The sequence below is a fragment of the Bactrocera dorsalis genome, chromosome 2, assembly GCF_023373825.1.
Source record: "Bactrocera dorsalis isolate Fly_Bdor chromosome 2, ASM2337382v1, whole genome shotgun sequence".
NCBI lineage: Eukaryota > Metazoa > Arthropoda > Insecta > Diptera > Tephritidae > Bactrocera > Bactrocera dorsalis.
In genome coordinates this window covers 99,281,100-99,303,993 of record NC_064304.1, presented here as the reverse complement: position 1 = coordinate 99,303,993, position 22,894 = coordinate 99,281,100, and the positions used below count along the sequence as shown (strand labels likewise).

At 34.1% G+C, this 22,894-nt stretch overlaps 8 protein-coding genes across 17 annotated transcripts in view; 5 read left to right on the top strand and 3 right to left on the bottom strand.

The window, feature by feature from the left end:
- Nucleotides 1-106: 106 nt before the first annotated feature.
- On the top strand, nucleotides 107-1,413 carry LOC105231513 (39S ribosomal protein L19, mitochondrial). Its single transcript, XM_011212845.4, has 3 exons — nucleotides 107-268; nucleotides 339-644; nucleotides 723-1,413. The coding sequence occupies exons 1-3, from the start codon at nucleotides 205-207 to the stop codon at nucleotides 1,265-1,267; spliced, it is 915 nt and encodes a 304-aa protein (XP_011211147.1). The 5' UTR covers nucleotides 107-204; the 3' UTR covers nucleotides 1,268-1,413.
- LOC105231512 (protein unc-50 homolog) lies at nucleotides 1,349-2,685 on the bottom strand. Its single transcript, XM_011212844.4, has 4 exons — nucleotides 2,285-2,685; nucleotides 2,151-2,216; nucleotides 1,707-2,066; nucleotides 1,349-1,642 (listed from the first exon to the last, which is right to left on the bottom strand). The coding sequence occupies exons 1-4, from the start codon at nucleotides 2,541-2,543 to the stop codon at nucleotides 1,506-1,508; spliced, it is 822 nt and encodes a 273-aa protein (XP_011211146.1). The 5' UTR covers nucleotides 2,544-2,685; the 3' UTR covers nucleotides 1,349-1,505.
- A 113-nt stretch (nucleotides 2,686-2,798) lies between these two features.
- LOC105231514 (mothers against decapentaplegic homolog 4) lies at nucleotides 2,799-7,715 on the top strand. Of its 2 annotated transcripts, XM_029552556.2 has the most exons (9): nucleotides 2,799-3,856; nucleotides 3,917-4,188; nucleotides 4,316-4,658; nucleotides 4,804-5,040; nucleotides 5,235-5,846; nucleotides 5,909-6,170; nucleotides 6,242-6,410; nucleotides 6,472-6,598; nucleotides 6,665-7,715. In XM_029552556.2, the coding sequence occupies exons 1-9, from the start codon at nucleotides 3,781-3,783 to the stop codon at nucleotides 6,874-6,876; spliced, it is 2,310 nt and encodes a 769-aa protein (XP_029408416.1). In that variant the 5' UTR covers nucleotides 2,799-3,780; the 3' UTR covers nucleotides 6,877-7,715. The 2 variants fall into 2 exon arrangements, with proteins under 2 accessions (XP_029408416.1, XP_029408417.1); XM_029552557.2 differs by lacking the exon at nucleotides 4,804-5,040 and having other exon boundaries at nucleotides 2,822-3,856.
- A 98-nt stretch (nucleotides 7,716-7,813) lies between these two features.
- On the bottom strand, nucleotides 7,814-8,643 carry LOC105231515 (alpha/beta-tubulin-N-acetyltransferase 9). The gene has a single exon (XM_011212847.4). It carries the CDS (start codon nucleotides 8,474-8,476, stop codon nucleotides 7,847-7,849), a length of 630 nt encoding a protein of 209 aa, XP_011211149.1. The 5' UTR covers nucleotides 8,477-8,643; the 3' UTR covers nucleotides 7,814-7,846.
- A 970-nt stretch (nucleotides 8,644-9,613) lies between these two features.
- LOC105231516 (E3 ubiquitin-protein ligase RNF165) lies at nucleotides 9,614-10,623 on the top strand. The gene is made up of 2 exons (XM_011212848.4): nucleotides 9,614-9,964; nucleotides 10,021-10,623. Exons 1-2 carry the CDS (start codon nucleotides 9,819-9,821, stop codon nucleotides 10,169-10,171), a joined length of 297 nt encoding a protein of 98 aa, XP_011211150.1. The 5' UTR covers nucleotides 9,614-9,818; the 3' UTR covers nucleotides 10,172-10,623.
- LOC105231517 (chitobiosyldiphosphodolichol beta-mannosyltransferase) lies at nucleotides 10,509-12,381 on the bottom strand. Its single transcript, XM_011212849.4, has 4 exons — nucleotides 11,656-12,381; nucleotides 11,320-11,600; nucleotides 10,961-11,249; nucleotides 10,509-10,885 (listed from the first exon to the last, which is right to left on the bottom strand). Exons 1-4 carry the CDS (start codon nucleotides 12,216-12,218, stop codon nucleotides 10,666-10,668), a joined length of 1,353 nt encoding a protein of 450 aa, XP_011211151.1. The 5' UTR covers nucleotides 12,219-12,381; the 3' UTR covers nucleotides 10,509-10,665.
- Nucleotides 12,382-12,734: 353 nt separating this feature from the next.
- Nucleotides 12,735-14,602, top strand: LOC105231518 (hypothetical protein). 4 transcript variants are annotated; one of them, XM_011212855.4, is made up of 5 exons: nucleotides 12,735-12,868; nucleotides 12,932-13,333; nucleotides 13,456-13,675; nucleotides 13,761-13,799; nucleotides 13,872-14,602. In XM_011212855.4, exons 2-5 carry the CDS (start codon nucleotides 13,144-13,146, stop codon nucleotides 14,200-14,202), a joined length of 780 nt encoding a protein of 259 aa, XP_011211157.1. In that variant the 5' UTR covers nucleotides 12,735-12,868; nucleotides 12,932-13,143; the 3' UTR covers nucleotides 14,203-14,602. The 4 variants fall into 4 exon arrangements, with proteins under 4 accessions (XP_011211157.1, XP_011211156.1, XP_011211152.1 ...); XM_011212854.4 differs by having other exon boundaries at nucleotides 13,737-13,799; XM_011212850.4 differs by having other exon boundaries at nucleotides 13,731-13,799.
- A 1,891-nt stretch (nucleotides 14,603-16,493) lies between these two features.
- LOC105231519 (protein tincar) overlaps nucleotides 16,494-22,894 on the top strand; it is a 176,091-nt gene continuing 169,690 nt past the window's right edge. For 2 of the 6 annotated variants that reach the window (XM_049450475.1, XM_049450471.1), the window contains exon 1: nucleotides 16,494-17,243. The gene's annotated coding sequence lies outside the window, so the exon portion shown is untranslated. The remainder of the gene's footprint in view (nucleotides 17,244-22,894) is intronic. The other 4 variants (XM_049450477.1, XM_049450476.1, XM_049450472.1 and 1 more) reach the window with 4 other exon arrangements.

Below are 22,894 nucleotides of genomic sequence, written 5' to 3'. Positions count from 1 at the left end.
AGCAAAAAACTGCATCTTTTACAATGACATTTTGTAATAGCAGGTTATAACATCTGATTTGTTTTGACATCTAATATTAGGTTACTGAACCAGAGAATGTAAAGACGTATGTATGTATATGTCATCTCTGACTGAACAACCATAATCAATAGACCGGAGTAATATTGTATTGAAATCTCATTAAATAATTGAAATTTATTAAAAATGAACATAACAAACCGTGTATTTACGACCAGTTGGAGGAAAGGAAACAGTTTTATTAGAATTGGTACATAAAATTTATCAATATACGAGTTAATGACGATTTAAATTCTTTTTGCTACTCACTTGTTATGCAGTCACATTTTCAACAAAACCTCAGGCAAATGAATTACCACCTTTCATTCAAAAACAAAGTCAACCAAACTCCACAGGGTCTATTGAAGGGCGCAAATCAGTTATTCCACAAAATTATCGTTTTATCTATCCGGAATTTTTACCGGATCCCAAAGTCGAATGGCGTAATCCAGTGCGCGAGAAACTTGAGCGTATGGACATGTTGGACCGTCGCACTAAAATTGATATTCCAGAATTCTATGTCGGTTCGATATTAGCTGTAACAAGTTCCGATCCACATGCAGCTGGAAAAATCAGTCGTTTCGTAGGTAAGTACAAAATATGTGAGCTGTTGTTAAGTAGCGACTGCTGCTGTTTAAAGGAATATACCATATTTAATTTTCCAGGTATTTGTATTCATCGCGACCGTTGTGGCCTTCGGGCTCGTTTCATATTACGCAACGTTATTGATCATCAAGGTATTGAAGTACGTTACGAGCTATACGATCCAACTATACATAAAATTGAAGTACTTCGTCTGGAAAAACGTTTGGATGACCATCTGCTATATTTACGGGACGCACTGCCAGAATATAGCACTGTTGATATAAATATGGAACCGGAGAATTTAGATGATAGTGCAGAAGTGCCAATAAATGATATTAAAGTAGTATTGCGTCCACGACCATGGTTGGAGCGGTGGGAACGACAGAACCTACAGGGAGTAGCTAATGTGGACCAGTACATAACTGACAAGCAACGCCGACAGGCATTGGCGCATGAAAAACCATGGGAGAAATACGATATGATGAAACAGTATCGCTCTTCGATCCCCGAGGAAGAACAAAAAGAAATATTTGCAGAAGTGCATTCCCAATTGCACAGTCTGGAATTACAACGAAAACGTAACAAGCGTAAACGTTCTTTTGTTAAACCCACCAAATTGGCGTAGATCTAATAAAAATTATTGTTACTTGTTTTTTCTTTCATAATCAATAAACATGTACTTTATGTGAATAATTTAAAACATACATACGAAAGTTAGAATACAGTTTTGTAAATAAAAACTGATTCAGTTTATATTCTGAGAAATATCAATATTACATATCTTTCTATATCTACATAAATATGTAGTACACTTTCTTATAAGTATATAAATAAACAATTCTATCCATAAAGCATTTAAATTTTTAGTAAACACGATACTTGTAAAAATTAATAAACGAAATCGTTACATTCCAGCCAATGATCACAGTCACCAGATAGAAAAGAAATATTATAGGTAAAGGTATTAGAATCAGGCGCGTATTTTTTAAATGTGGTATACCTGAAGGAGATAAATGTTTCAATTATTTGATTTAATATATTTACAGTGTATCATATATACTTACAGTTGTAGCCTAAAAATGTTATGTAAATATAATAACTCAGCGCGCAAAGCCAAAATGTGTTTCCAAGTAAACGCGAAAAAAACCACGGCTGGCTTATAACCCAATCATAGAAGAACAGCTGAACAAAGTGTAGCAGTATTAAAGGTGGAAAGAATGCATTTAAATGAACATCAAAAGCATAGCCCCACTCGATATCAGGTTCCAAACTACTGCTGCGCAAGTAACGATTCGTCACTATCCAGAGGAACGAAGCTACAATGATGCCTGCAAAGATGCAATCCACAAACACAACATATAAAATGAATGAAATACTCTGCAAAAAGTTTAGTCCCATTGTCCATGCGAGTACCACAGAGGTCACTGTTAAGAGTATCAAAAGTATGAAAAACACAAAAGGAAAATTACAAGAATTGCAACATATTTTTTCGGTAATTACGATCTTACCACAGAGGCAAATTACAAGTAAAACTAAAAAAGCAGGATCATCTCTGGCGAATTGTGATTTAGTCTCTAAACAGATATAATAAATATTTTGATTATTGCCAATATACTTGCATGAAATGAGTTATAATACTGACGTTTTCTGTAGTTAAAATTTCTGTAAACTTTTTGTGGTGATATAAACAAATATATCATTTGCCAAACTGCAAACTCGAAGTCCATTTGGTTAAACTTGAGTAATCGCCGTAGGTATTTGTAACTTTTGCTTGTTGCTGATAGACAATTTCTTGTATGATTTGCGGGTGGCGGTAGTGGCGATTGACCGCGAGATGTTGCATAGGATGGCGCATAACTGGACCCAGCCAGTGATGGTGTGGGTGAAGTAGAATGCTTCATTTTATATACTCTGAATAAATATATTCTTTTTGCATAGTATATCGAGATTTAATATTCTGCTAAATATTACTATTTTCACAAATGTTAGCAAAAATTACTGAATAAATACTGACACATCACGTCAAAAACTAATCTGTTGTTTCACTTCTCCTATTATTCGCATGGTAACAGCTGTCAATCATAAGGTATTTTTTTAATACTACTTTCCATATACTTCCTAATATTAGACATCCACGAAAAGTGCACTGGCGCCATATTTATTTTCTTCGTAGAAAAACGCAAGGGAAATTTTTGCGGCAGTCTGATAAAAATAATAATTTAAGTGTAAATACGCTAATAAATTATTTGAAATTTGTATATAAATATTTTTAACAGTACCGTGCAGTTGTACGTGTTTCATTTTTGTACGGAAGCATCCGTAATGCTTGTAAAAAGAGAAAAATGTTTGACGAAAATTGTATCTAATTAGTGTAGTTTTATGTGATTTCGTTTGCGAGTGCAGATGGTGGAGAGCGCCGAGTGACGAACTGCGACACAGTCGACAATGGACAAAGAAAATTGTTTGGAATTGTGAGAATGTAAAGAAACAGCAAAAATAAATTAAAAATACAAACTTGCGAATTCGAATTTAAGCCGCAAGGCGGGCGTTGTTTGCATTTGACCACAAGCTGCGCTACGATCAATTGTGCATAAAAATAGAATTGCAGCATATACATGAGTGTGTGAAGAAAAACTGAAATAAAACAGAAAAGAAAAAGAAGTAAGGGAATTTTCGCTATGATTTTCGAAGGACAAGACTGGAAAAAATGAAATTATCGTAGTAAGATATACGAATGAACATAATAAAAATAATCGGTGTGGTCTCTTAAAATTAAATGTAGCAAAGAGATCAACCTTGTAATATCGTCTTCACACTAAGTTTTAAAATTGGTTTCCTATGTAATCATCCGATTTTGATTTGAATCGAATAGAGCGACAACTTGAAATACTTGCAGTGCTTTCATAATAAATCAATTCCTCAAGTGCAACTGCAGACTAATTTGCAACGCTTAAACTAATTATTTTAATTTGATATACATATTTTCTCGTCTGGATTCGTTGGCGGCTAATTGTCCGCCTAAAAAGAGCAGTCAATTTGTGGTCGTCATCTGGATTTAGCTTTTGTGACGGCGATAGCCCGAACACCGGCAAAGTGGATGCCCGGGGCGGTCTGGGTGTTCCCCAGGACTACGCAGGTATGGTGGGCTTAGCCGGCGGGGGTGGTGCAGGCGGTCCTGGGAGTCACTTATATGGGCCAGTGCCGTCACAAGATAGTAAGTACATAAATATATAATTTTTAGACACCTATATAAAAAGTTTCTAAATTCTTTTAGCATTAATAGTGCGCGACATGGTCCAAATGCCACCACCTCCGTCAAATGCTCCCACATCTGCAGATGCATGTCTTAGCATTGTTCATTCATTAATGTGCCATCGACAAGGTGGGGAAAGTGAGGGTTTTGCAAAACGGGCTATAGAATCACTGGTAAAGAAGTTAAAAGAAAAGCGGGATGAATTGGATTCGCTGATAACTGCTATCACCACAAATGGTGCACATCCAAGCAAATGCGTGACTATACAGCGGACGCTGGATGGTAGATTGCAGGTGATTGCATCATTTATTACATACGTACTTAAGTATATACATATAGATCTTACCATGATTGATTTCTACGTTTGTTCTACCACTCTAGTTTCTAGATTAACATGTCTAAACATCTTGTATTTTTTAGGTTGCAGGGAGAAAAGGCTTTCCGCATGTTATATATGCCCGTATTTGGCGATGGCCAGATCTTCATAAAAATGAATTAAAGCACGTCAAATACTGTGCATATGCTTTTGATCTCAAATGTGATTCAGTGTGCGTGAATCCATATCATTATGAGCGAGTTGTGTCACCAGGCATTGATTTATCTGGTCTAAGTCTGCAATCTGGACCCAGTCGTTTGGTAAAAGATGAATACTCGGCTGGCCCATTAGTGGGAGGTATGGACATAGATGGAAATGACATTGGCACAATACAACACCATCCATCACAGTTGGTTGGACCAGGCTATGGTTACCCCCAAGGAGGAGGTATTATAATTCACGAATATTTTTTTATTTTTTATTTTTTTATACTTATTTGTTGTTTTCACTTGTGTTATAGACTTTATATTTATCATTACTTATGGGTCATGGTTATATTTTTGTTTTCATTTTTGTTAATTGACATTTTTAGTTGCTGATACAAATCACACAATGAATTCTATGTTCGTTGCGGGGCGCACTATACCAAAAATTGAGCCTGGCGATGGTAGCGGTATGCCACGTGGTGCTTGGATGGTGCCGCCACCGCCACGGTTGGGTCAGCCACAGCCAGTACCACAAACGCAGCCACAACCACCGCAACAACAACCACCACAATCACAGCAACAGCAGCAACAACGTGCGGCCCAAGTTTCCCAACACCCGCTTTGTAAGCTTTTGCAATTTATCTGGTTCCTTTGTTTTTATATTTTTTTAATTTATCATAAAAGTTTAAGTTGTATTGTTTGACTTGGTTTGTATTTACAACGAAATTATTGTACGAAAAAAATTATATCAAAACTTTTACATAAAGGCTGTGATATTAAACATTAACACCTAAATCCATGGTATTTTGACTTTTAGCTGTTCCGCATGGTATGCCGTTGGCTGGACCAATGAACTCCGGTGGACCCGTTATGGGGCCGCCTCCCCCGCCTCAATTGCAGAATCCTCAAGGAAACGGCCCAAATGGCAATATTTTAACTGGAGCGGGCCATCATACTCAAGCAAATTCACCTAGTGATGCATTGCAGCAAGCTCAGAGCGCCGGTGGCGGTGGCAATAATGGTGTCGGCGTAAACGTTAGTGGCGGTGCTGGAAATGCTGGTCCAAATCAAGGAGCATACTATGGTCCGCCGACAACATCCCAGTTGCCCAATGTCGCAGAAGTCAAATTTAGTGCTGCATTGAATAACCCCGGCCCAGGTGGTGGTGTACAACAGCCACATTCACCCCATTTGCAACAGAATGGTTATGTAACGGGTGGTGGTGCGCCATCCAATTATGGCCAGCAAGTAGGAGGTGCCGGTAATGTTGGAGCCAATGGACCACAATCCGCTACGCAAACCAATTCTGGTGGTCAAGTAGTATCTGGTGGGACAGTGGGTGCAGGTGGTACATGGACTGGATCCAGCACACTCACTTACACGCAATCAATGCAACCTCCTGATCCACGAACACATTCAACAGGATACTGTAAGATTTAAATATTTTATATTGTTAATCCGCTATTATTTATAGTATATTCTTGTTTACAGGGAATGCCCCATTGAGTGGTGATATGAGTGCTAATCAACAACAACAGCAACAACCACGCATGTTGTCCCGCCAACCAGCGCCAGAATATTGGTGTTCCATCGCTTACTTCGAATTGGACACACAGGTGGGGGAAACATTCAAAGTGCCATCGGCGAAACCAAATGTCATTATCGACGGATATGTCGATCCTTCGGGTGGCAATCGGTTTTGTCTAGGCGCATTAAGCAATGTACATCGCACTGAACAATCGGAACGCGCTAGGTGGGTTTCAGCGGATCAATATCTATATGCCTAAGAAATATATATATATAAATATGTTTCTTGTTCTACAGACTGCACATTGGTAAAGGAGTTCAACTAGATCTCCGCGGAGAAGGTGACGTATGGTTGCGCTGTCTCAGTGACAATTCTGTTTTTGTACAAAGTTACTATCTCGATCGTGAAGCTGGTCGAACTCCAGGCGACGCTGTACATAAAATATATCCGGTTGCCTGTATTAAAGTGAGCGAATACTTACAAAAAAAAAAAATATTTTCTAATGACAAAGTTTCTTCAACCATAGGTTTTTGATTTGCGTCAGTGCCATCAACAAATGCATTCATTGGCGACAAATGCACAAGCGGCTGCAGCTGCTCAAGCTGCAGCTGTTGCTGGTCTCCCAAACTCGCAAATGGGCGGTGCGCCGCGAAGTGAGTAAACAAAACAAAGTTTTCATCTTATATTTAATCTATTATTTGTAAAATTCGCTCTTCTAGATATTACCGCAGCAGCTGGTATCGGTGTTGACGATTTACGTCGTTTGTGTATTTTACGTTTAAGTTTTGTCAAAGGCTGGGGACCTGATTATCCAAGACAATCAATAAAGGAGACACCTTGTTGGATAGAGGTGCATTTGCATCGAGCTCTACAACTGCTGGACGAAGTGTTACATAGAATGCCAATCGATGGTCCACGTGCGATGGCTTAAACAAGTCCTCAATCACACAGATTAAAGTGACATTAATACGTAAACAAAAATAATAAGTAAATAATTGAATTCTGCTCAGTTCATCACAAAAGTAAAGAGAGAAGACAGCAACATACAGGATCTGGCAAACTTAAGACGTCTGCTTCTTGATTTTTATTAGCCTTGCAAATGAATATAAAATATATTATATTATTTAAGCGGAGATTGTAAGAATACATGCAATTAGTTTTCATCAAAATGTTGGTTTATGCTTTCAAGAAAAAAATTTGTGAACTAGATATTCATAGTTGGAGTCGTTTTAAAAGCTAATCGATTTTATTTCGTTTATTGTTCTTCTTTTAATTAAAGAAGCAAAAGGTACTAAAAGCATAAAATGGCTTTTAAAATAAATTTAAATACGTATTTATCAATTTTGACAAACGACAATTTTATACTGAAATTGCTGAGTTATTAATTGGATACAATACTTTTTTATGAATATCATTTTATCACCATAGTTAGTATTGACATTATTCTGCCTTTATTGTTTGCTTCATTGTGAACTTATTTTGAGTGTTTAATCTTATTTTTGTCATTTGTGATTAATCGAAAAAGAAATAAATTATAAATATTGGTTAAATTTTTCACACAAAATGTTTTCAATACTTCATCTATCGAATATAGTATCCTTGGACATATACTAGATATAACTAGCTCTTGTTTTCGAATTAGTGCCAGGTTTGCAACCACTCAATCCCTTCGTTAACAATTAAAAAACTTAAATATAATTATTTTCGACTTTTATATACCTTAAATGAGATTGTAACCCCGAAGAAAATAATATATACTAAACGATAAAATATTTTTTTAATTTAGTCAGTTATGTACACACGTATGTAAGTACATATGATAAAAACTGTTTTTTTTTTTAATCGAAAGAAACAAACAACTTTGCAAATTGTACATTAAACGTTATGGTCATTTATTTCTACTAATCGCATAAATCGTTATTTCTGTAATTTTCACAATGCAAAGTCACTTGTCGGTCCAACCATTTTATCCACTCTTCATCGATCATTAGTACCATTGTGATTTCTTCAAATACAGCCGAGCGTGATACCTCTTTGAAGTGCATTTTACTGAACATGCGTAACGATTTTTCATTTTTTGTACCAATCTTGACTTCAAACTGTTTAATGTTTAAATTTTGTAAAGCATATTTCAACAACAAAAGCATTGCTTCCCATCCGCACCCTTTACCGCGAGCTTCTGGTTCTGCTATCATTATCTCTGCTTCGGCCACTTGGTAGCTTGAGTCTGTTTCTTCACCACCATCGTCCATTCTCAAGAACAAATTTGTATCTCCTACCAATGAGTAAATTTCATCATTAGTTTGTTCATAAGTAGTTCTGCATAAAATTAGAAATGTACATTTGTCTTCATCTTCACGCCAACTTCGTTGCATTTCATATTCCTCTTGAAGCGAGAGAGGCTCTGAAGCAGTTAACTCTTGTAGTTCCGGGGATTTCATCCATTCGTGATATTTTTCTACATGTGCTGTACAGTATGGCACTAAAATTACTTTCTGCCCTACGATTTTCGTGTTCTCGTTCAGTCGCATATTTTGGAGGTAAAATTTATGTACAGTGAAATTTGCTGTGTAATAATATTACGAACGAATAAATAAAGTAAAAATTAACGGAAACACTCAAATAGGTGAATTCCCTTCAATTAACAATATCACATAAATAAGGATACATAATATAGTAAATAAATAAAAGACATATGATTGTTGATGTTGATGCCATACTCTTCATTTTCACCTAATTTTAAATTTATAACGCAAAATTCCAAAAAAAATCAAGGTAAAGGTTCAGGAAAGCGGCTTTTCCGAAAACGTGCACCAATTTTTACGGGAAATGTCTTAAAATTCATGTTTTTAATTCCAATTTACGAATATATATGGCGCGTTATCTATTTTTCTGTTTTTTGCAATAAAAACAATAAAAAATATTGCGATTTTGCACGATATTTACGCTATAAATGGCATCACTGTTCGAAATTCAATTGAGCACTAGTGATACAAACAATGATCGGGTTCGAAATATCGACACTCTCGATATTCGAGACTAAACAAGAATTGATAAAAATGAGAGATATATAATAGAAAAATATTATTAATTGGAAAAATAAAAAGAAATTAAAATATCGATATTCTCAATATTCGAGTCTGAAAGAAAATTGGTAAAAATGAGAAATACATAATAGAAAAATAATAATAATTTGAAAAATAAGAATAAATTAAAATATCGATATTCTCAATATACGAGTCTGATCGAAAATTGGTAAAAATGAGAAATACATAATAGAAAAATTTATAATTCTTTATTATTGCAGAAAGAAGAAGAATTTTGACACAGAAGAATTTTGAACACCGGTGTTTTGGACCGACCAGGGATATTTTTTTTCGAGCGCTCGAAGAAGAATTTAAAACGAGTATTTTGAGACATTTCCCGTGAAAATTAGTGCACGTTTTCGGAAAAGCCGCTCTCCTGAACATTTACCCACAAAACATTAAAAATAGACAACGCGCCATATATATTCGTGAATCGGAATTAAAAAAGAATATTTTAAGACATTTTCCGCATTTTGTCGGAAAGGCGCTCTCTTGATCATTTACCGATATTTATAGTGATGCTCGATATTGCGATTCAAAAATTGAACTAATATCACACTTCACGGGATGGAATTGCCATCACTATTCATACAGTGAACTGCTATTTACAAAAAGTGATCGCAATGAAAAAATCAAAATAGTAAAATATCGCTCATCACTAGTTATTTTCTGTTCTAGATTTTGATTCCATTAATTGTCGCGCAAAAGCGATTGTTTTTCAAAGCGGTACTATTACGCCCGTTACATAAAAATTTAGTATATTCTCTATATAAAAACAAATTGAACAATGATTCCTGTATGGCAAATGATGTTGGGTGTTTGTGTAGGCCTGGTTGCATTTTTACTTGTGCGTCCACCACAGGTTGGCTATCATCAAGAAAGACGCCGAAAAAGTACAAGCAGTGAAGGTGAACATAATCCAAGATATAATTCGTAAGTGAAATTAATTTACTGGGTTATAAGTTTGTAAATTGGTTTTGAATTTGCAGATCTCCCGGAGATGCTTGTGCCATTTGTCTTATGGAATTGGAGAATGAAAATATGACATATCTGCGATGCGGCCACGCTTTGCACGATAATTGCGTCAAACAATGCAAGCTGCATTCAAAAAATTGTCCAGTTTGTCGCGAACGCATGTGAGATTTTGAATGTTATACATATCTGTTAACATTTTTCTTTTCATACTCTATCATATAATTTCCATTTGCGAAATATAATGATTTGAGTGTTGATTTATGAAGAATTATTAATTGCGGGCGCGGGTTACGCGGATAAATAATATTAAATATTTTTATATAATTGGGAAAAAATTAGACTGATGATGTCAAGAAGTATAGCAGTTTACAAAAAATCGAAGTTATCTTATTTGACATTTTATTTATTTTTACTAATTGAGTTTATATAAACAATTTCTCTTTAGAACTCACATATACTTATATATAACTAGGTTTAAAATGTGTCCTAAAACAAAAAACAATTCTACAATCTTTCAAAATATTTTTATTTCACAAATCGAATCTTAAAATTACAAAGCGTATGTAAAACAAAAACAAAATGATAATAATTACATTAATAAATAATATAGCAAAATACTTACATACTTACTATATTATGTGTGATATTAAAAAATTACATTAAGTGTAAGAATTAAATATAGGTAGGGCGTTATTTCTCCAGTTTTCGTGCCAACGCAATGCTTGGAATTCGTGCAAATTTTTACGAAAGCGTTCTTTCGATTCTAGTAAACTTGGATTACTAGGAAAGTTTTCAAACCAAAATTTTAGTTGGTCGGCCAGGTCTTTGTGATTCTCGAAAATGAATCCATTCTGCCCGTGGGTTACCAATTCGCCAAGGCTTAGGGAAGACATTCATCAATTATTATTTATGTATATAAGTTTTTATGTATGTATTTTATGTGACTTGACTCACCAATTGAAATTATAAGCACAAACTGGCAGCCCGCAACCGAACATATCAACAACTTTCATAGGTAAGTCTAAGCCACTGCTGCTATAGTGTAAACATACCCCCAAATCAGCGGAAGCTAAAATGAGAGGGTAGTCTTCCACGTCCAACCAGGGTGTTATAATTGAAACTTTAGACCACTTAAGTTTAGAAATTATGCATTCATATTCTTCTTTCTGCGGCCCTTTGCCGGTTATAATGCATAAAATGGTAGGGAAATTATTTGGACGCGCAGAGGCAGTGCTTTCATAATCTGAACAACAATATTTAATTCAATATTTTTTATGGCAGTTATAGTATCTATGTTATGCAAATAAATTCACCTTCCAATGCTTTAAGTAGTATCCCAAAGTCTTCATCTGGCGTCCAACTAGTACTCGATACAACAATAGCTATTCGTTGTGGTTTATAAGAAACATTCCCATTAATTAGTTTTTGTGTTAAAGCTGTTGTCTCAATAACTCCCGATTCTTTTAGATCTGCGTAACATTTTGGTAGAAATTGTGGATATTCTTTGGACAATTTCATAAAGAGCTCGTGCTTTTGGGCCAATTCAATCGGATGAAATTGTGTTGGCGGTCTATCATATAGAACAACTGCTGGACTAAAGAATGGTATAAATTTGATTATAAAATTTTTGGTATCTACATTGTGTTTACCCAATATTCCAATTTAGCAACAGATCCTCTTGCATAGCTTTGGTAACACAAAAATGTGCATTTGCTTTGCCCCCGAATGATCGCTCTATCCATTTAGCTAAACGGCAAAAATAACTCTTTTCACCGCTGGCGGTGCCCAGAGCTAATATCGTGTACGTGTAATTATGCCAGTCAATGATAAATTTTGTTCTAGTAATGGCACAATAAAGATAGCAAACTATTAAGGTTGGAACACCTGGTGGATTTTGCACAAGTAAAAAGTTTGAACGACGAATAGAAACTAACGCCATGAGCAAACTTAAAGTCTGCCAGAATGTTTTGAAAATTAACTTCAGTTTAGGTGTGAGGTTCGTAACAGGCACTGGTGATAATTCATGTATTTTGCATTTGTGGTGTGCATTAGTTAGGGCGTCCAGCGGTTTTGTTTCAACATAGCCAATGAAGTCAACGTTATAATTTTCTTCGAGCAAACTAACTGCGTGGTATTGCATGCGTGGACTGCGTCCGATGTCGCCAAGTACAACAATGCAGGCATTTCTTCGCCCAATTTGTACATCAACCATTTCGTAAGTAGTAGTTTAGATAAACATATATTAATTGTATAGTGAGAAGTTCAAACGATTTTATAATATAACCGTACGAATTATAAAAATAAGTCCATTGGAAATACGTCAACAAATAATGACAATTTTAGACATTACATATCAGCTGACTAAATACATACGATAAACAGATATGCATGATGGAGAATCCATTAACTGAATATACAAATATTATATATAAGCACTTAAATTTAAACAATACTTTAATATTATTAAGGATATAACGCATATATATAATTTTTAGTATGCCCTTCACAAACAAAACAAAGTCCAAAAGAAGGATTTGAAATATTAATCTCCATTTCTTAAATAAATTCGTTTTGATTAATTCTATAAAGAATATATATTTTTATACGTTTTTTTGTTTTATAAGGTATTTATTAAAAAAAACTTAATTCTTGCTTTTATGAAATATAACATTTGATTGCGTTAAAAATTCTAACATAGTTAAAATAAATTATTTATCTAAACATTTTATTTACTCATTTCGTACTTTGTGAGCCGGTAACTCTGCCAAAAGTTATCTTAAATTGTTAAGGAGAAATAATTATTCAGCTTAAATAAGTTTTTGTCTGATATTTTAGTTTGATAAAAAATATTATTAAAGATTGGTATGTATTTCAAATAAAATAAACCGGTGGCACCTCTATATTTTGTATATTTTTATTTTCTAGCGATAATTTTTACAATTATTAACAAAACTTCATTCTAAAAGTGGTCATGGAAAATATGTTAAAATCGATCTATGTCTATATTTTGCATTAAACTCCGCAAAATTAATAAAACGTGACATAGAACAATATAAAAATATAAAATATATACATATAAATTGTTTTATAAAATATTGATTTTGAGAAACACTTGGGCGTTTTTAACAGAAAGATTTATGGCTGGAAGACGGAAACGTGGACGCCCACGCCGCGGCGAAGGACCCGCGCTTGATGATATCGATGTACTGCTTGCACGTGAATTTCAACAAAGACCGGCATTTTATGATCGCAATCATCCTCAATATAGGAATAGAGATTACTTGGAAGGAATGTGGATGGATATGGCCGAAAGTGTAGGACAAAATGGTAAGATAAGATGTCTAAAATAGTGTTTCATATATGCGAAGGTATTGGAATTAATTAAGCAATAATGGGTATAGTAATAAGTAAATACTTAAAAATATTAACTACTTTCTCAATTCCGACAGTTGCTATAGTAAAAAATCGTATGGTTCAACTACGCAATCGTTATAACTTGGAAAAACGTCGTGTGGAGATGTTACAGGACCAATATAATGATCCAAGTATTACATCACAATGGCCAATGTATAATTATTTAACATATTTAGGTGATCACATAAAAGCTCGTCGATCGTTTACTAAAGAAGTAATTGTAAGACCAAAATCAGCACCATTTTCAAATTCAAGGTGAGCACTTCAATATTGTTTTTTTTTTATTTGTATGACTAAAAATAATTTAAAGCATAAGACCTGTGCGTTTTGCTTATTGCAGTGATACTGATGGATGCGATGAAGCGAATCCTTATCCACCGTAAGTTAGCTTAATTTTATGTTTTATTTATTTTGTTAGATAAAAAGGTAACATTTATGTGGCCATTTGTAGAACCCCCCCGGTTGCTGCTCCGCCAGAGAGACAATTAAGAACAGATTTATGCAATAATGCAAATGAGCCAAATAATAATTCAAACTATCATGAAATGAGACCGCCAAGCCCCGACAAACAAATAGATAACAGCCCTAATGTTAATCCAAACTTGTGCAAGTTTACAGCTTTTGGGCAGTTTTTAACTTCATCATTGATTGAAATGAATCAGAAGGACGCTTTGTTATTGGTAGAGAAGTTCACCACTGATTTAGTAAAATCATTACTACTTGAAACACAAAATAAATCACCGGATGTACAAATGGAAGTTGTTGTAAACGGACATAATTGATAAAGAGTATATTCTGTTTTTATTTATGTATATATGTAAGTTTTGTTTTACTATTATAATTATGTATTTCTAAGCATTTCAACTAATTTTAGTACTTGTCTACTTTCTTCTGGATTTAGAGTAAATGAATAGTATTAAGGGTACATCATAATAATAGTTTTTTGCATGTACAGAATTGCACCATATTTTAAAAATGAATAAAATGGTTTATTTCTATTGCAGACAGCACACAATAACAGATATACGCTACCGTAGATTTTTAACGTTCATTTTCATTTAAAATAAGAAAATTTTCTGTTTTAAAATGTATGTATGTCCCCAAATCCATTTGGTGTAATATTTGTTAACAAGAAATTAAAATAAAAATTAGATCTTTTAATTAATATAGATGTGAAATGGACACATTGTATTTGATTTCAATAGTATTTGTATAACAAAGTAAGTGGGAGTTAATTGGATTCTGTGGAATGTAATTTGTTGTCAAATAAAAAATGGTATTTGCTAGTAGCAATATATAATTATTTTATTACTTGTTCCTAATATGTACATATACGAAAGAAACGCAAAATGGCGAATAAATTGCTTGTAATAATGGCGGATGAACAAATGCCAGAGAACGTTTGTCATATATGACAGAGAACGTTTTTCATAGAGAAGGTTCACGGCGCGGAGATCGTAAAAATATTTTTGGCTAACTCGGTCGAGATGGTCCAGTTTCACCACAGACAAATTATAAGCGTGTTTCACCACGAATATAGCAGAATTGAGCATTAAATGAGAAAAATAATGCGAATTCCAATGTAAAGGAATGTGTGCGTACAGATTCGCTTATTTATTATGCTCGAACGACTCTGCTTATAATTTATAGATCTGTATTTTGAATTTGACCTATGTATTTGTATTCCATAAAATCTTTGCTAGCATTACTACCTAAATATACATTTTATATGGGTTTGACAGGTCATATATGTACATACATATGTATTTATATACAAAAATATGTACATATATGTATATTTGCTTTAATTATTAAAAGTTTCGATATCATGTTATAAGACCAAGGGGTCGCACATGTGCTCATATATAATTATGTGTGCATCTAAACAAATATGATAGACCATAGGGATAATGTTTGTAAATTTGTCTAGATGCAGTACATATGTATGTATGTAAATATGTACACTCAATGCTTCATGCGAAATCTCCGTTGACACTGACAACCAATGGCGAAACTCGCGTTTTTTGCTTTCATGTCAACGAGTCAATCTGTCGACAAAACATTGTGTTGTTGGTAGAAAATCCGAGCTATGCCGAAACAATGAGCAAACGATCGTCTTTTGTTACCGCTTCCCTTGCCGCGCTAACAGCTTCGCCCAAAACTTGCGTAAATATGTCTTAATATATACGTATGAGCTTGCATACATATCGACGCAGATTTTTGCAAGCCGCGTAAAATACAGTCAATCCCGGTTATGTGCCACAATCAAAGATACAGATTTTTGTGGTTTGTTAAAAATAAAAATTTTATATGGTACATAAGCGACTGCGGATACTTAACCGAGTCCTACTTAAAACAATGGTTTGAATGTATTCCAAAAAACAAACCCTGAGATGCAGCAAGATATAGGCAGTTAAGAGGGATGATTTTCATTTGAGCGGAGTACTACTTAACCGGGATTGACTGTACACATAAATCAGAGGAATATTGAACATTTTCTTTAATACATTTCTTGACTTGAAAATCGACAAATAAACTTTTTCCTTCTCATACAAATATCAGAAATTGTTCAAATTATGATTTTTAGCTTTTGCCACCGTCGCGAAAAGACGCTTGTAGGCAAAGGCATGCTCGGGGAGATGTAATGGTGTTTGTTTTTATGAATGAAGCAAGTTTGCCTGTTGAAAGTGCGCTTGCGTTCATGAATGAAAATATTGTTTTTGTGTGTTGGCTGCCATATTGATATACATACGTTCTCTGGAAATATTTTACAATCTCTCGTTTGGTCCTATTTATTTTTTGATTTTATGCTACTTCTATTAAAGTTATGAACCGTTCAGCTGAGTCAGCAACCATTTGGAAAATTTACGATATGTTTTCCTCATTTTGACGGTCGTATTAACAGAGAACGTATATTTATCTCTGCCTTCTCTATAAATATACGTTCTCTGGTATTAACATATTCTCATTTCTCTCATTTCACATAACCATTAACATTCTCTCCGGTTGCATTCGTTCGTTGCGTATAACAGTTAACTATTTTGGAGTTCTCTCGCTTCCGCTATGCAATGCAACATTTTTATGCGTCATTTCGTGTGGTGTATTGTTTGAGTGCGATTCTTTCGCGGAAGATTATTTCGTTTTCATAGAAGCACACACAAATTTAGTTAAATTAAAAGGTTGCTTATATGTTAGAAAGATTGAAAAGTAAACAAAACAAATTCGGGGCGAGTGGAATTTAGATAGTGATTTCAAAGATATGATGCACAATTCGGAATTGAAGCTCAAGCGAGGTGTGCAAAACATTTTGTAAATTCATGAAGTGATTGGTGTCTGGCAAAAGTGCACACATACAAACATATGTGTGTAGATGTACGTATGCATGTACATATGTATGTCTGTATGTGTATAACCGTTTATTATGTTGAAAAGCCAAGAAAGTGAATTACTTTTACAAAATATCGCGACAGTTATGTATCTATAGAAATATAAATATACTCACACATTAGATTCATTAAGTCCATGTAACCAAAACAGTGTGATTGGTGAAAACAATCATTTATAGCAATAAACAAATAAAATGATAAATAAGAAAATCTATTGTTAAGAGTAAATCAATATTAAAATTAAATATAAATATGTGTCTATATACGTGTATGCCAAAAAATGCTTAGTATTTATGAAAGCTTATAAAAATTTGAAAATTACTTGTGAAAAAAATTTGTTTATTCGGCAATTTATTTATTATTATTATTCGTGTTTTTGGGGAAAGCAAGATTAATTATAAGAAAACAAAAATTTGCGGAAGTGTTTTAAAGAGTTGGTAAGTTATTAACTTTTTCATTAAAAAAGTGATTATACTGGTAAAATGTGATTTCAATACCATGATTTTTTCAAATATAAATTATTCATAGTTTTATTGTGCCAATTATGCGATTATGATTATATTAATATTTGCAATTGTACATTGTTTTTTTTTTCTTGCAGTTATTTTTTAATTTTAAATATAATCTCTAAATAACATTGGCTAACGCACGCTAAACTTTTTAATGTCTTTTTTGCTAAGAGACCGCATCCATCCATCGTTGAATATTATTCCCATTATCGTAGAAAAGTACATTATTCCTCGTGTTATTTTGTTACAACCTGTCCCAAGAACTTCGGCGCATAACAGTTAAACTTGCTCTAATTCTTTTAAAATGTGGTATTTTAGGTCTGTTTACCGAAGGTGATAAATTTTCTGGGTAGTGCATGCGATTTTTGTTTCTTCTTATTGTTAAGGGCGCTTCTTTCGGTAGGTTATATCCTGGCTTTATTAATTCCAAGTACATTTCAGAATTTATTTATGTTCTTGTATAAAATTTGCTTAATAAATATAATACAATTGCCAATTCAAATGGTTCTTGCTGGTTCTAGATATCGATTTATTAAAGATATATTCTAGTAAAAAATTAACTTTGGTATTTTTTTTTTATTTTGTGTTTTTTATTTAAAATATACTTTCACTGAAAAAATAAGCATGTCAATTAGATTGTTAAAACAAATATTAATATAAAGTCTACAATAAAACATTGCATTTTTTCACTCTTATGCGTGTGTTCTAAGTGTATCTATCATATCGTTTACTTCCGGAAAATATCTTTTCTAACACAGTCAAACTTCGCATACAAATCCATTTCCATCAAGTATCTTGTGTTTGTGCACACATTTACGCATAATTTTCATCGCTTCATGCTATCACCACTGACTGACTTCCTTTTCGGACACATTTGCTTAATAAAACTTTGCAGACGACGCAAAGCATCGATAACATGCACCAACATTTCACTACTCGGCAAACAACACGCTTTCCACGCTTCTCGTAATCATACTCGTATTTGCAGGTGTATTTGTTTGCTTGCGACCCACCGGAGGGTGGTTGGAGTCTATAGCCATCGCATTCCGCCGTTGGTTTGTTATTGCCGCCGTATTTTACCGGTAAAAAAAAAAATTAATAGGAAAGCAACGCAACCGACGAAAACACAGCAACCCCAACAAGGTGTCTTGGCGCTTTCGCGTAGCATATTTAGCCAGACAACAAACAGTTCAAACCTTCAAACTGTCGTTTAAAAGTACGTTATGCTCTCTGCTCGTTGCCATCGAACCAACCACAACAAAAACAACAATTGGAATCCAATGGAACAACCAAAGTCAACCAGCCAGCCACCCATCGAGCAAGGGAATAGTGTTGCCACTTGTAGCGGATTTTATAAAAAAACATACAAAAATTATATTATAGTGGAAAATGCAATAACTATCACGAAATTATTAGAAATTTTGTGTTTAATAGTTTTTTTTTTTTACACAAAATTTGAGAGTTATTGTTGGACAACTAAAACCTACCGAGTGCTGCCGTCAATGCGTTTGGTAGGAAAAGACAATGAAATAAGACATTTGACAGCTACGATGTTTAATTTGAAACTGAAAGCAACCAGTAAATATCAAAAAACTCTGGAACCTATTTATGGTTTTATCGACGCATAGCACAAACAATATTACAGTGCAAATAATATTATATAAGCATATTCGATTGATATGTCATGTTGTTGTTAAACTTACTGGCTGTTTGATACACCGTTATCCTCAGTGCTGAGCGTTAAGCCTCGTGCAACCAGATGTTGTCAGACTGTTTGCTCGGTATTGTGGTTCCTTTATAAGTTTTTGCATAGAACAATAAGCTATTGGCAGTTATAGGCAAGACAGTACAAGAGAAAATAAAAGGCAAGCTAAACTTTGTTATTTTACAAAAACAACAATTTTTTAAACTCACAAAGCGTAGTAATAGTGGCAACACTGAGAAAGATAAGCGCAGATTGCTTGTGTGGAAACATTAACATAGCGAGTCTAGCCATTTTCTGTATGACTGTGTGTTTGGGCGCGTATAAAAGTTTAATTTGTTGATTGTATTTGTGTTCGACACCGTTTTAACAGTCGAAAATAAGAACACACATCGTATGTAGGCAGTGCGTGCTTAAAAAACGTGCTGGCGAGTATCAACTGCTGCTGAAAAGTTTTTGAATCACCTACTTTTTTTTAATGACAATCGCGAGAGAATTAATATTTTAGGTTGCACATTTTTTCAGTTTTTTTTCAATTCATCTTTTTTTTTCATTTCATTATTATCTTTTTTTATTTTATTTAATTTTTTTTTTTTATTTTATTTTACAATTTCTATTTTTTTATTGTTTTTTGTACAGTAATGCTAGTGTGGATTACTAATTGAAGATATGCGTGTTAAAAAGTGTTTGATAAATAAAAATTATGCCAAAATAATGCATTCCGAAAAAGTCGTATATATATTCTTGCATTAATTATGAACTCTTTGATTAAATCTTAATTATTTATGAACTAAAAATTAAAATAATATATTAACAGAATGTTTATAGTATCAAAATAAAAATGCAATAATAAGAGAATATCAGCACAAAAAATTGAAGCACACTTTAAATGGATACAAAATCCGCAATTTCTCACTTTTTTCGAATAAAAAAAGCTCTGAAATGTTCTAACAATTTTCAGTTGTTTAATGAAAATGTTTCAAATTTATTATTATATGTATTATATTTCACTTGACATAACATATTTATATTTTTTTATATGGTATGCTCGGTTTTCAAGCATATCCGCTCAAAAACCTTCATTACTGAACACTGTGCAAACGATTGCCGTGTTCGTCTCAACACTGTAATGCATGCCATTGTTGAGTCTGCATGCCGATGCTGATGGCAAATTTGAATTAATGTCTATGGTATGCATATGTGCATATGTATGTATGTAATGCTGTTGAACGGGCATATGGATGTATAAACTCAGACATTTTGTTTGGTGGTGGTCAAGGCATTTCGGATACATACACTGTAACAGTACATTTATACTTTCACATAGCCATACACATATACATATAATTTATGTTTAAAGATATGCGGCGCTACAGTTTCTATTTCAGCATATAGTTAAGTTAAGCATAATTTTAGGCGTTTGCACATGCAATTCGCGTCAGTTGAAATTTTAACTTGTACGAATGTCGCTTAGATTGCATGTATTCCATTCGCCGCAGCCACAATTCTTGCATATACTGCTGCTGTTTTGCATAATTGTCTCTGTATTGGTATACAAATACATCATTGTCACTCGCTTAATACTCGAATCTGCTTTATACCGTTATATTTACGAGCGTGATTTATAATTGTTATTATGCTGAAATCGAAAGAAGCGAAATAGTAGAGTTTTTTTTTTAATTTTATGGGGGAAAATGAGGAAATGTAAGCTTCTTTTTATGTTCGTACGAAGTTTGATCTCCATATGTTAATTGGTATGCATTTGGCAGCTATTTGTTTAAGACGTGAAAAGTTTAACAGGCGATTTTTCCACAGAAAACTGAAACAATGAGTTTGGGGAATCATTGAAACTGTTGTAGAAGTGCTTTGGGTACTTGAGTTTATCACGAATGCAAGTAGTTCAGTAGCACAAAGCTAACAGTGCAGCTCATGAAGTAATCGAAAACTTGCCCAAACCATCTTTGTTAATGACGATAATGTCGATAAATTTAAAAGGGCAACACTGCTTGATTGTCGTTTTGGCATCGGAGGGATATCAGACGGTAGCATACATATATGTACATATCTCTTATGCATCGACTCAACACATTTTGGTTATTATTTTGGGTATGAAGTGTGTTAATTCTAGATATCAAAATCTTTAACAAAAACGAAGTCGAGTAGTGGTCGAAAAAAGATGCTTGAAACGTAATTGAGGGAATTTAACCAAAACCTCGCTGAAAGCACTGAAGGACATCACAGCCATAAGTCTCGGGTGCAGGTGTATAGAAAATTGGATTAATTGAAAATGATTGATAATATATTTTTTTTAATAAATGAAAATTTATTTTTTTTTGTTACATCTTGTTAAGACTTTTTGAATTTTTCTGAGCTCTGGTTTTTCTACAGTGTGCATATTGACATATAATATACATATACATAGTAAATATATATTCTGAACTAATATTTGAGCAACAATCCGAATTTCCTAACAAATATACAACAATCAGTTGGTCAGCTAGTCAGTTCGACTTTCGACAAATCAAACAAATAGCACAATGAATGTACAATTTTCCTGGCATAATTATTGATACAATAATCCCGTATGCTCATTGTGTATTGTTTATTGTTTGTTGTCTATTTTCTATTTTTGCCTTTGCGGCGGCGTGTGAGTTGGTATTTCATTCTGACGATTATATAACCACCTCCGATGGGCATATTGTGCAGTACATATATTCAAAATACAAAAGAATATATATGAGTATGTTTATATGCATTAAAATATTGAAACCACTGCTTTCCAATCGTAGCGAGTCAGTGGCTGTTAAGCAAATAAGCCGCTTGTAATATTTACATTATTCACTGTACATTCATGGCCTTATTGCATATCCCTCTTGTTTTAAAGCAAAAAATGCATAAGCCATTCTATTCTATTCGTACTTTGTACATAAGTCAGAAAGTTATAAAAGTTGATATTTTTAACTACTTCAACTTCATTTAGTAAACTTATTGGATAAATATTTTTTAGTCGACTTTTTTATGTATATTCTGAAGAGGGTATATTAAGTTTATCAGGAAGTTTGTAACACTCAGAAGGAAAAGACGGGGACCCTATAGAATATATATACATATAAATGATCGGCATGATGAGCTGGGTCCTTTTGGCCATGTTCGTCTATCCGTCTATCTGTATATACGCTAGTCCCTTAGTTTTTGAAAAAAAAAGCTGCACTAAAAAACGTGTTGGAACCGCCAAAGTCGGACTACTATAGCATATAGCTGCCCTATAAATTGAATGATCGGCATCAAGTACTTGTATGGAAAACCTTTTCACTTGAAGGGACATTTTCACGAGTTAGTGTTTAAGGAAATAATGCAATCTTCGAAGAAATTGTTCAAATTCAAATCACATCACATAACAGCAAGCAACCAGCTTTCCCTGAAGTCATCATGTAACTGTACGTCACATCACAACGCGGCGTCACAGTCACCTAAGCACACTTCTTCTTTTACAAAGCCAGCTGGTAGCCAGCTTCCCCTGAAGTCAGCTTCTGACTTCCATCACATCACAACGCGGCGTCAAAGTCACCTAAGCAGTGGTCAGGCACAATGCCTGCCTTTCTTTTATAGAACCAGCTGGCAGCCAATTTCCTTTGAAGTCAACTTCTGACTTCGAAATCACATCACAACGCGGCGTCACAGTCACCTAAGCACTAGTCAGGCACGATGCCTGCTTTTCTTTTAAAGAGCCAGCTGGTAGCCAACTTCCTCTGAAGTCACCTTCTGACTTACAAATCACATCACAATGCGGCGTCATAGTCACCTAAGCACTGGTCATGCACGATGCCTGTATTTCTTTTATATAGCCAACTGGTCAAATCACACGGTGTCGCCAAGC

Bases quoted from the DNA above. Each gene is read 5' to 3' on its own strand.
- LOC105231513 (XM_011212845.4), top strand. From the start codon at position 205: ATGAACATAACAAACCGTGTATTTACGACCAGTTGGAGGAAAGGAAAC. The intron at 269-338 runs GTACATAAAATT...CTTGTTATGCAG, and splicing joins AAACAGTTTTATTAGAATTG to TCACATTTTCAACAAAACCT. The intron at 645-722 runs GTAAGTACAAAA...TTAATTTTCCAG, and splicing joins AAAAATCAGTCGTTTCGTAG to GTATTTGTATTCATCGCGAC.
- LOC105231512 (XM_011212844.4), bottom strand. From the start codon at position 2,543: ATGAAGCATTCTACTTCACCCACACCATCACTGGCTGGGTCCAGTTAT. The intron at 2,217-2,284 runs GTCAGTATTATA...ATATCTGTTTAG, and splicing joins AAATTTTAACTACAGAAAAC to AGACTAAATCACAATTCGCC. The intron at 2,067-2,150 runs GTAAGATCGTAA...TACTCTTAACAG, and splicing joins ACTTGTAATTTGCCTCTGTG to TGACCTCTGTGGTACTCGCA.
- LOC105231514 (XM_029552556.2), top strand. From the start codon at position 3,781: ATGGTGGGCTTAGCCGGCGGGGGTGGTGCAGGCGGTCCTGGGAGTCAC. The intron at 4,189-4,315 runs GTGATTGCATCA...TGTATTTTTTAG, and splicing joins CGCTGGATGGTAGATTGCAG to GTTGCAGGGAGAAAAGGCTT. The intron at 6,411-6,471 runs GTGAGCGAATAC...CTTCAACCATAG, and splicing joins ATCCGGTTGCCTGTATTAAA to GTTTTTGATTTGCGTCAGTG.
- LOC105231515 (XM_011212847.4), bottom strand. From the start codon at position 8,476: ATGCGACTGAACGAGAACACGAAAATCGTAGGGCAGAAAGTAATTTTA.
- LOC105231516 (XM_011212848.4), top strand. From the start codon at position 9,819: ATGATTCCTGTATGGCAAATGATGTTGGGTGTTTGTGTAGGCCTGGTT. The intron at 9,965-10,020 runs GTAAGTGAAATT...TTGAATTTGCAG, and splicing joins CATAATCCAAGATATAATTC to ATCTCCCGGAGATGCTTGTG.
- LOC105231517 (XM_011212849.4), bottom strand. From the start codon at position 12,218: ATGGTTGATGTACAAATTGGGCGAAGAAATGCCTGCATTGTTGTACTT. The intron at 11,601-11,655 runs GTAAACACAATG...ACCATTCTTTAG, and splicing joins TTGCTAAATTGGAATATTGG to TCCAGCAGTTGTTCTATATG. The intron at 11,250-11,319 runs GTGAATTTATTT...ATTGTTGTTCAG, and splicing joins ACTACTTAAAGCATTGGAAG to ATTATGAAAGCACTGCCTCT.
- LOC105231518 (XM_011212850.4), top strand. From the start codon at position 13,144: ATGGCTGGAAGACGGAAACGTGGACGCCCACGCCGCGGCGAAGGACCC. The intron at 13,334-13,455 runs GTAAGATAAGAT...CAATTCCGACAG, and splicing joins CGAAAGTGTAGGACAAAATG to TTGCTATAGTAAAAAATCGT. The intron at 13,800-13,871 runs GTAAGTTAGCTT...GGCCATTTGTAG, and splicing joins GAAGCGAATCCTTATCCACC to AACCCCCCCGGTTGCTGCTC.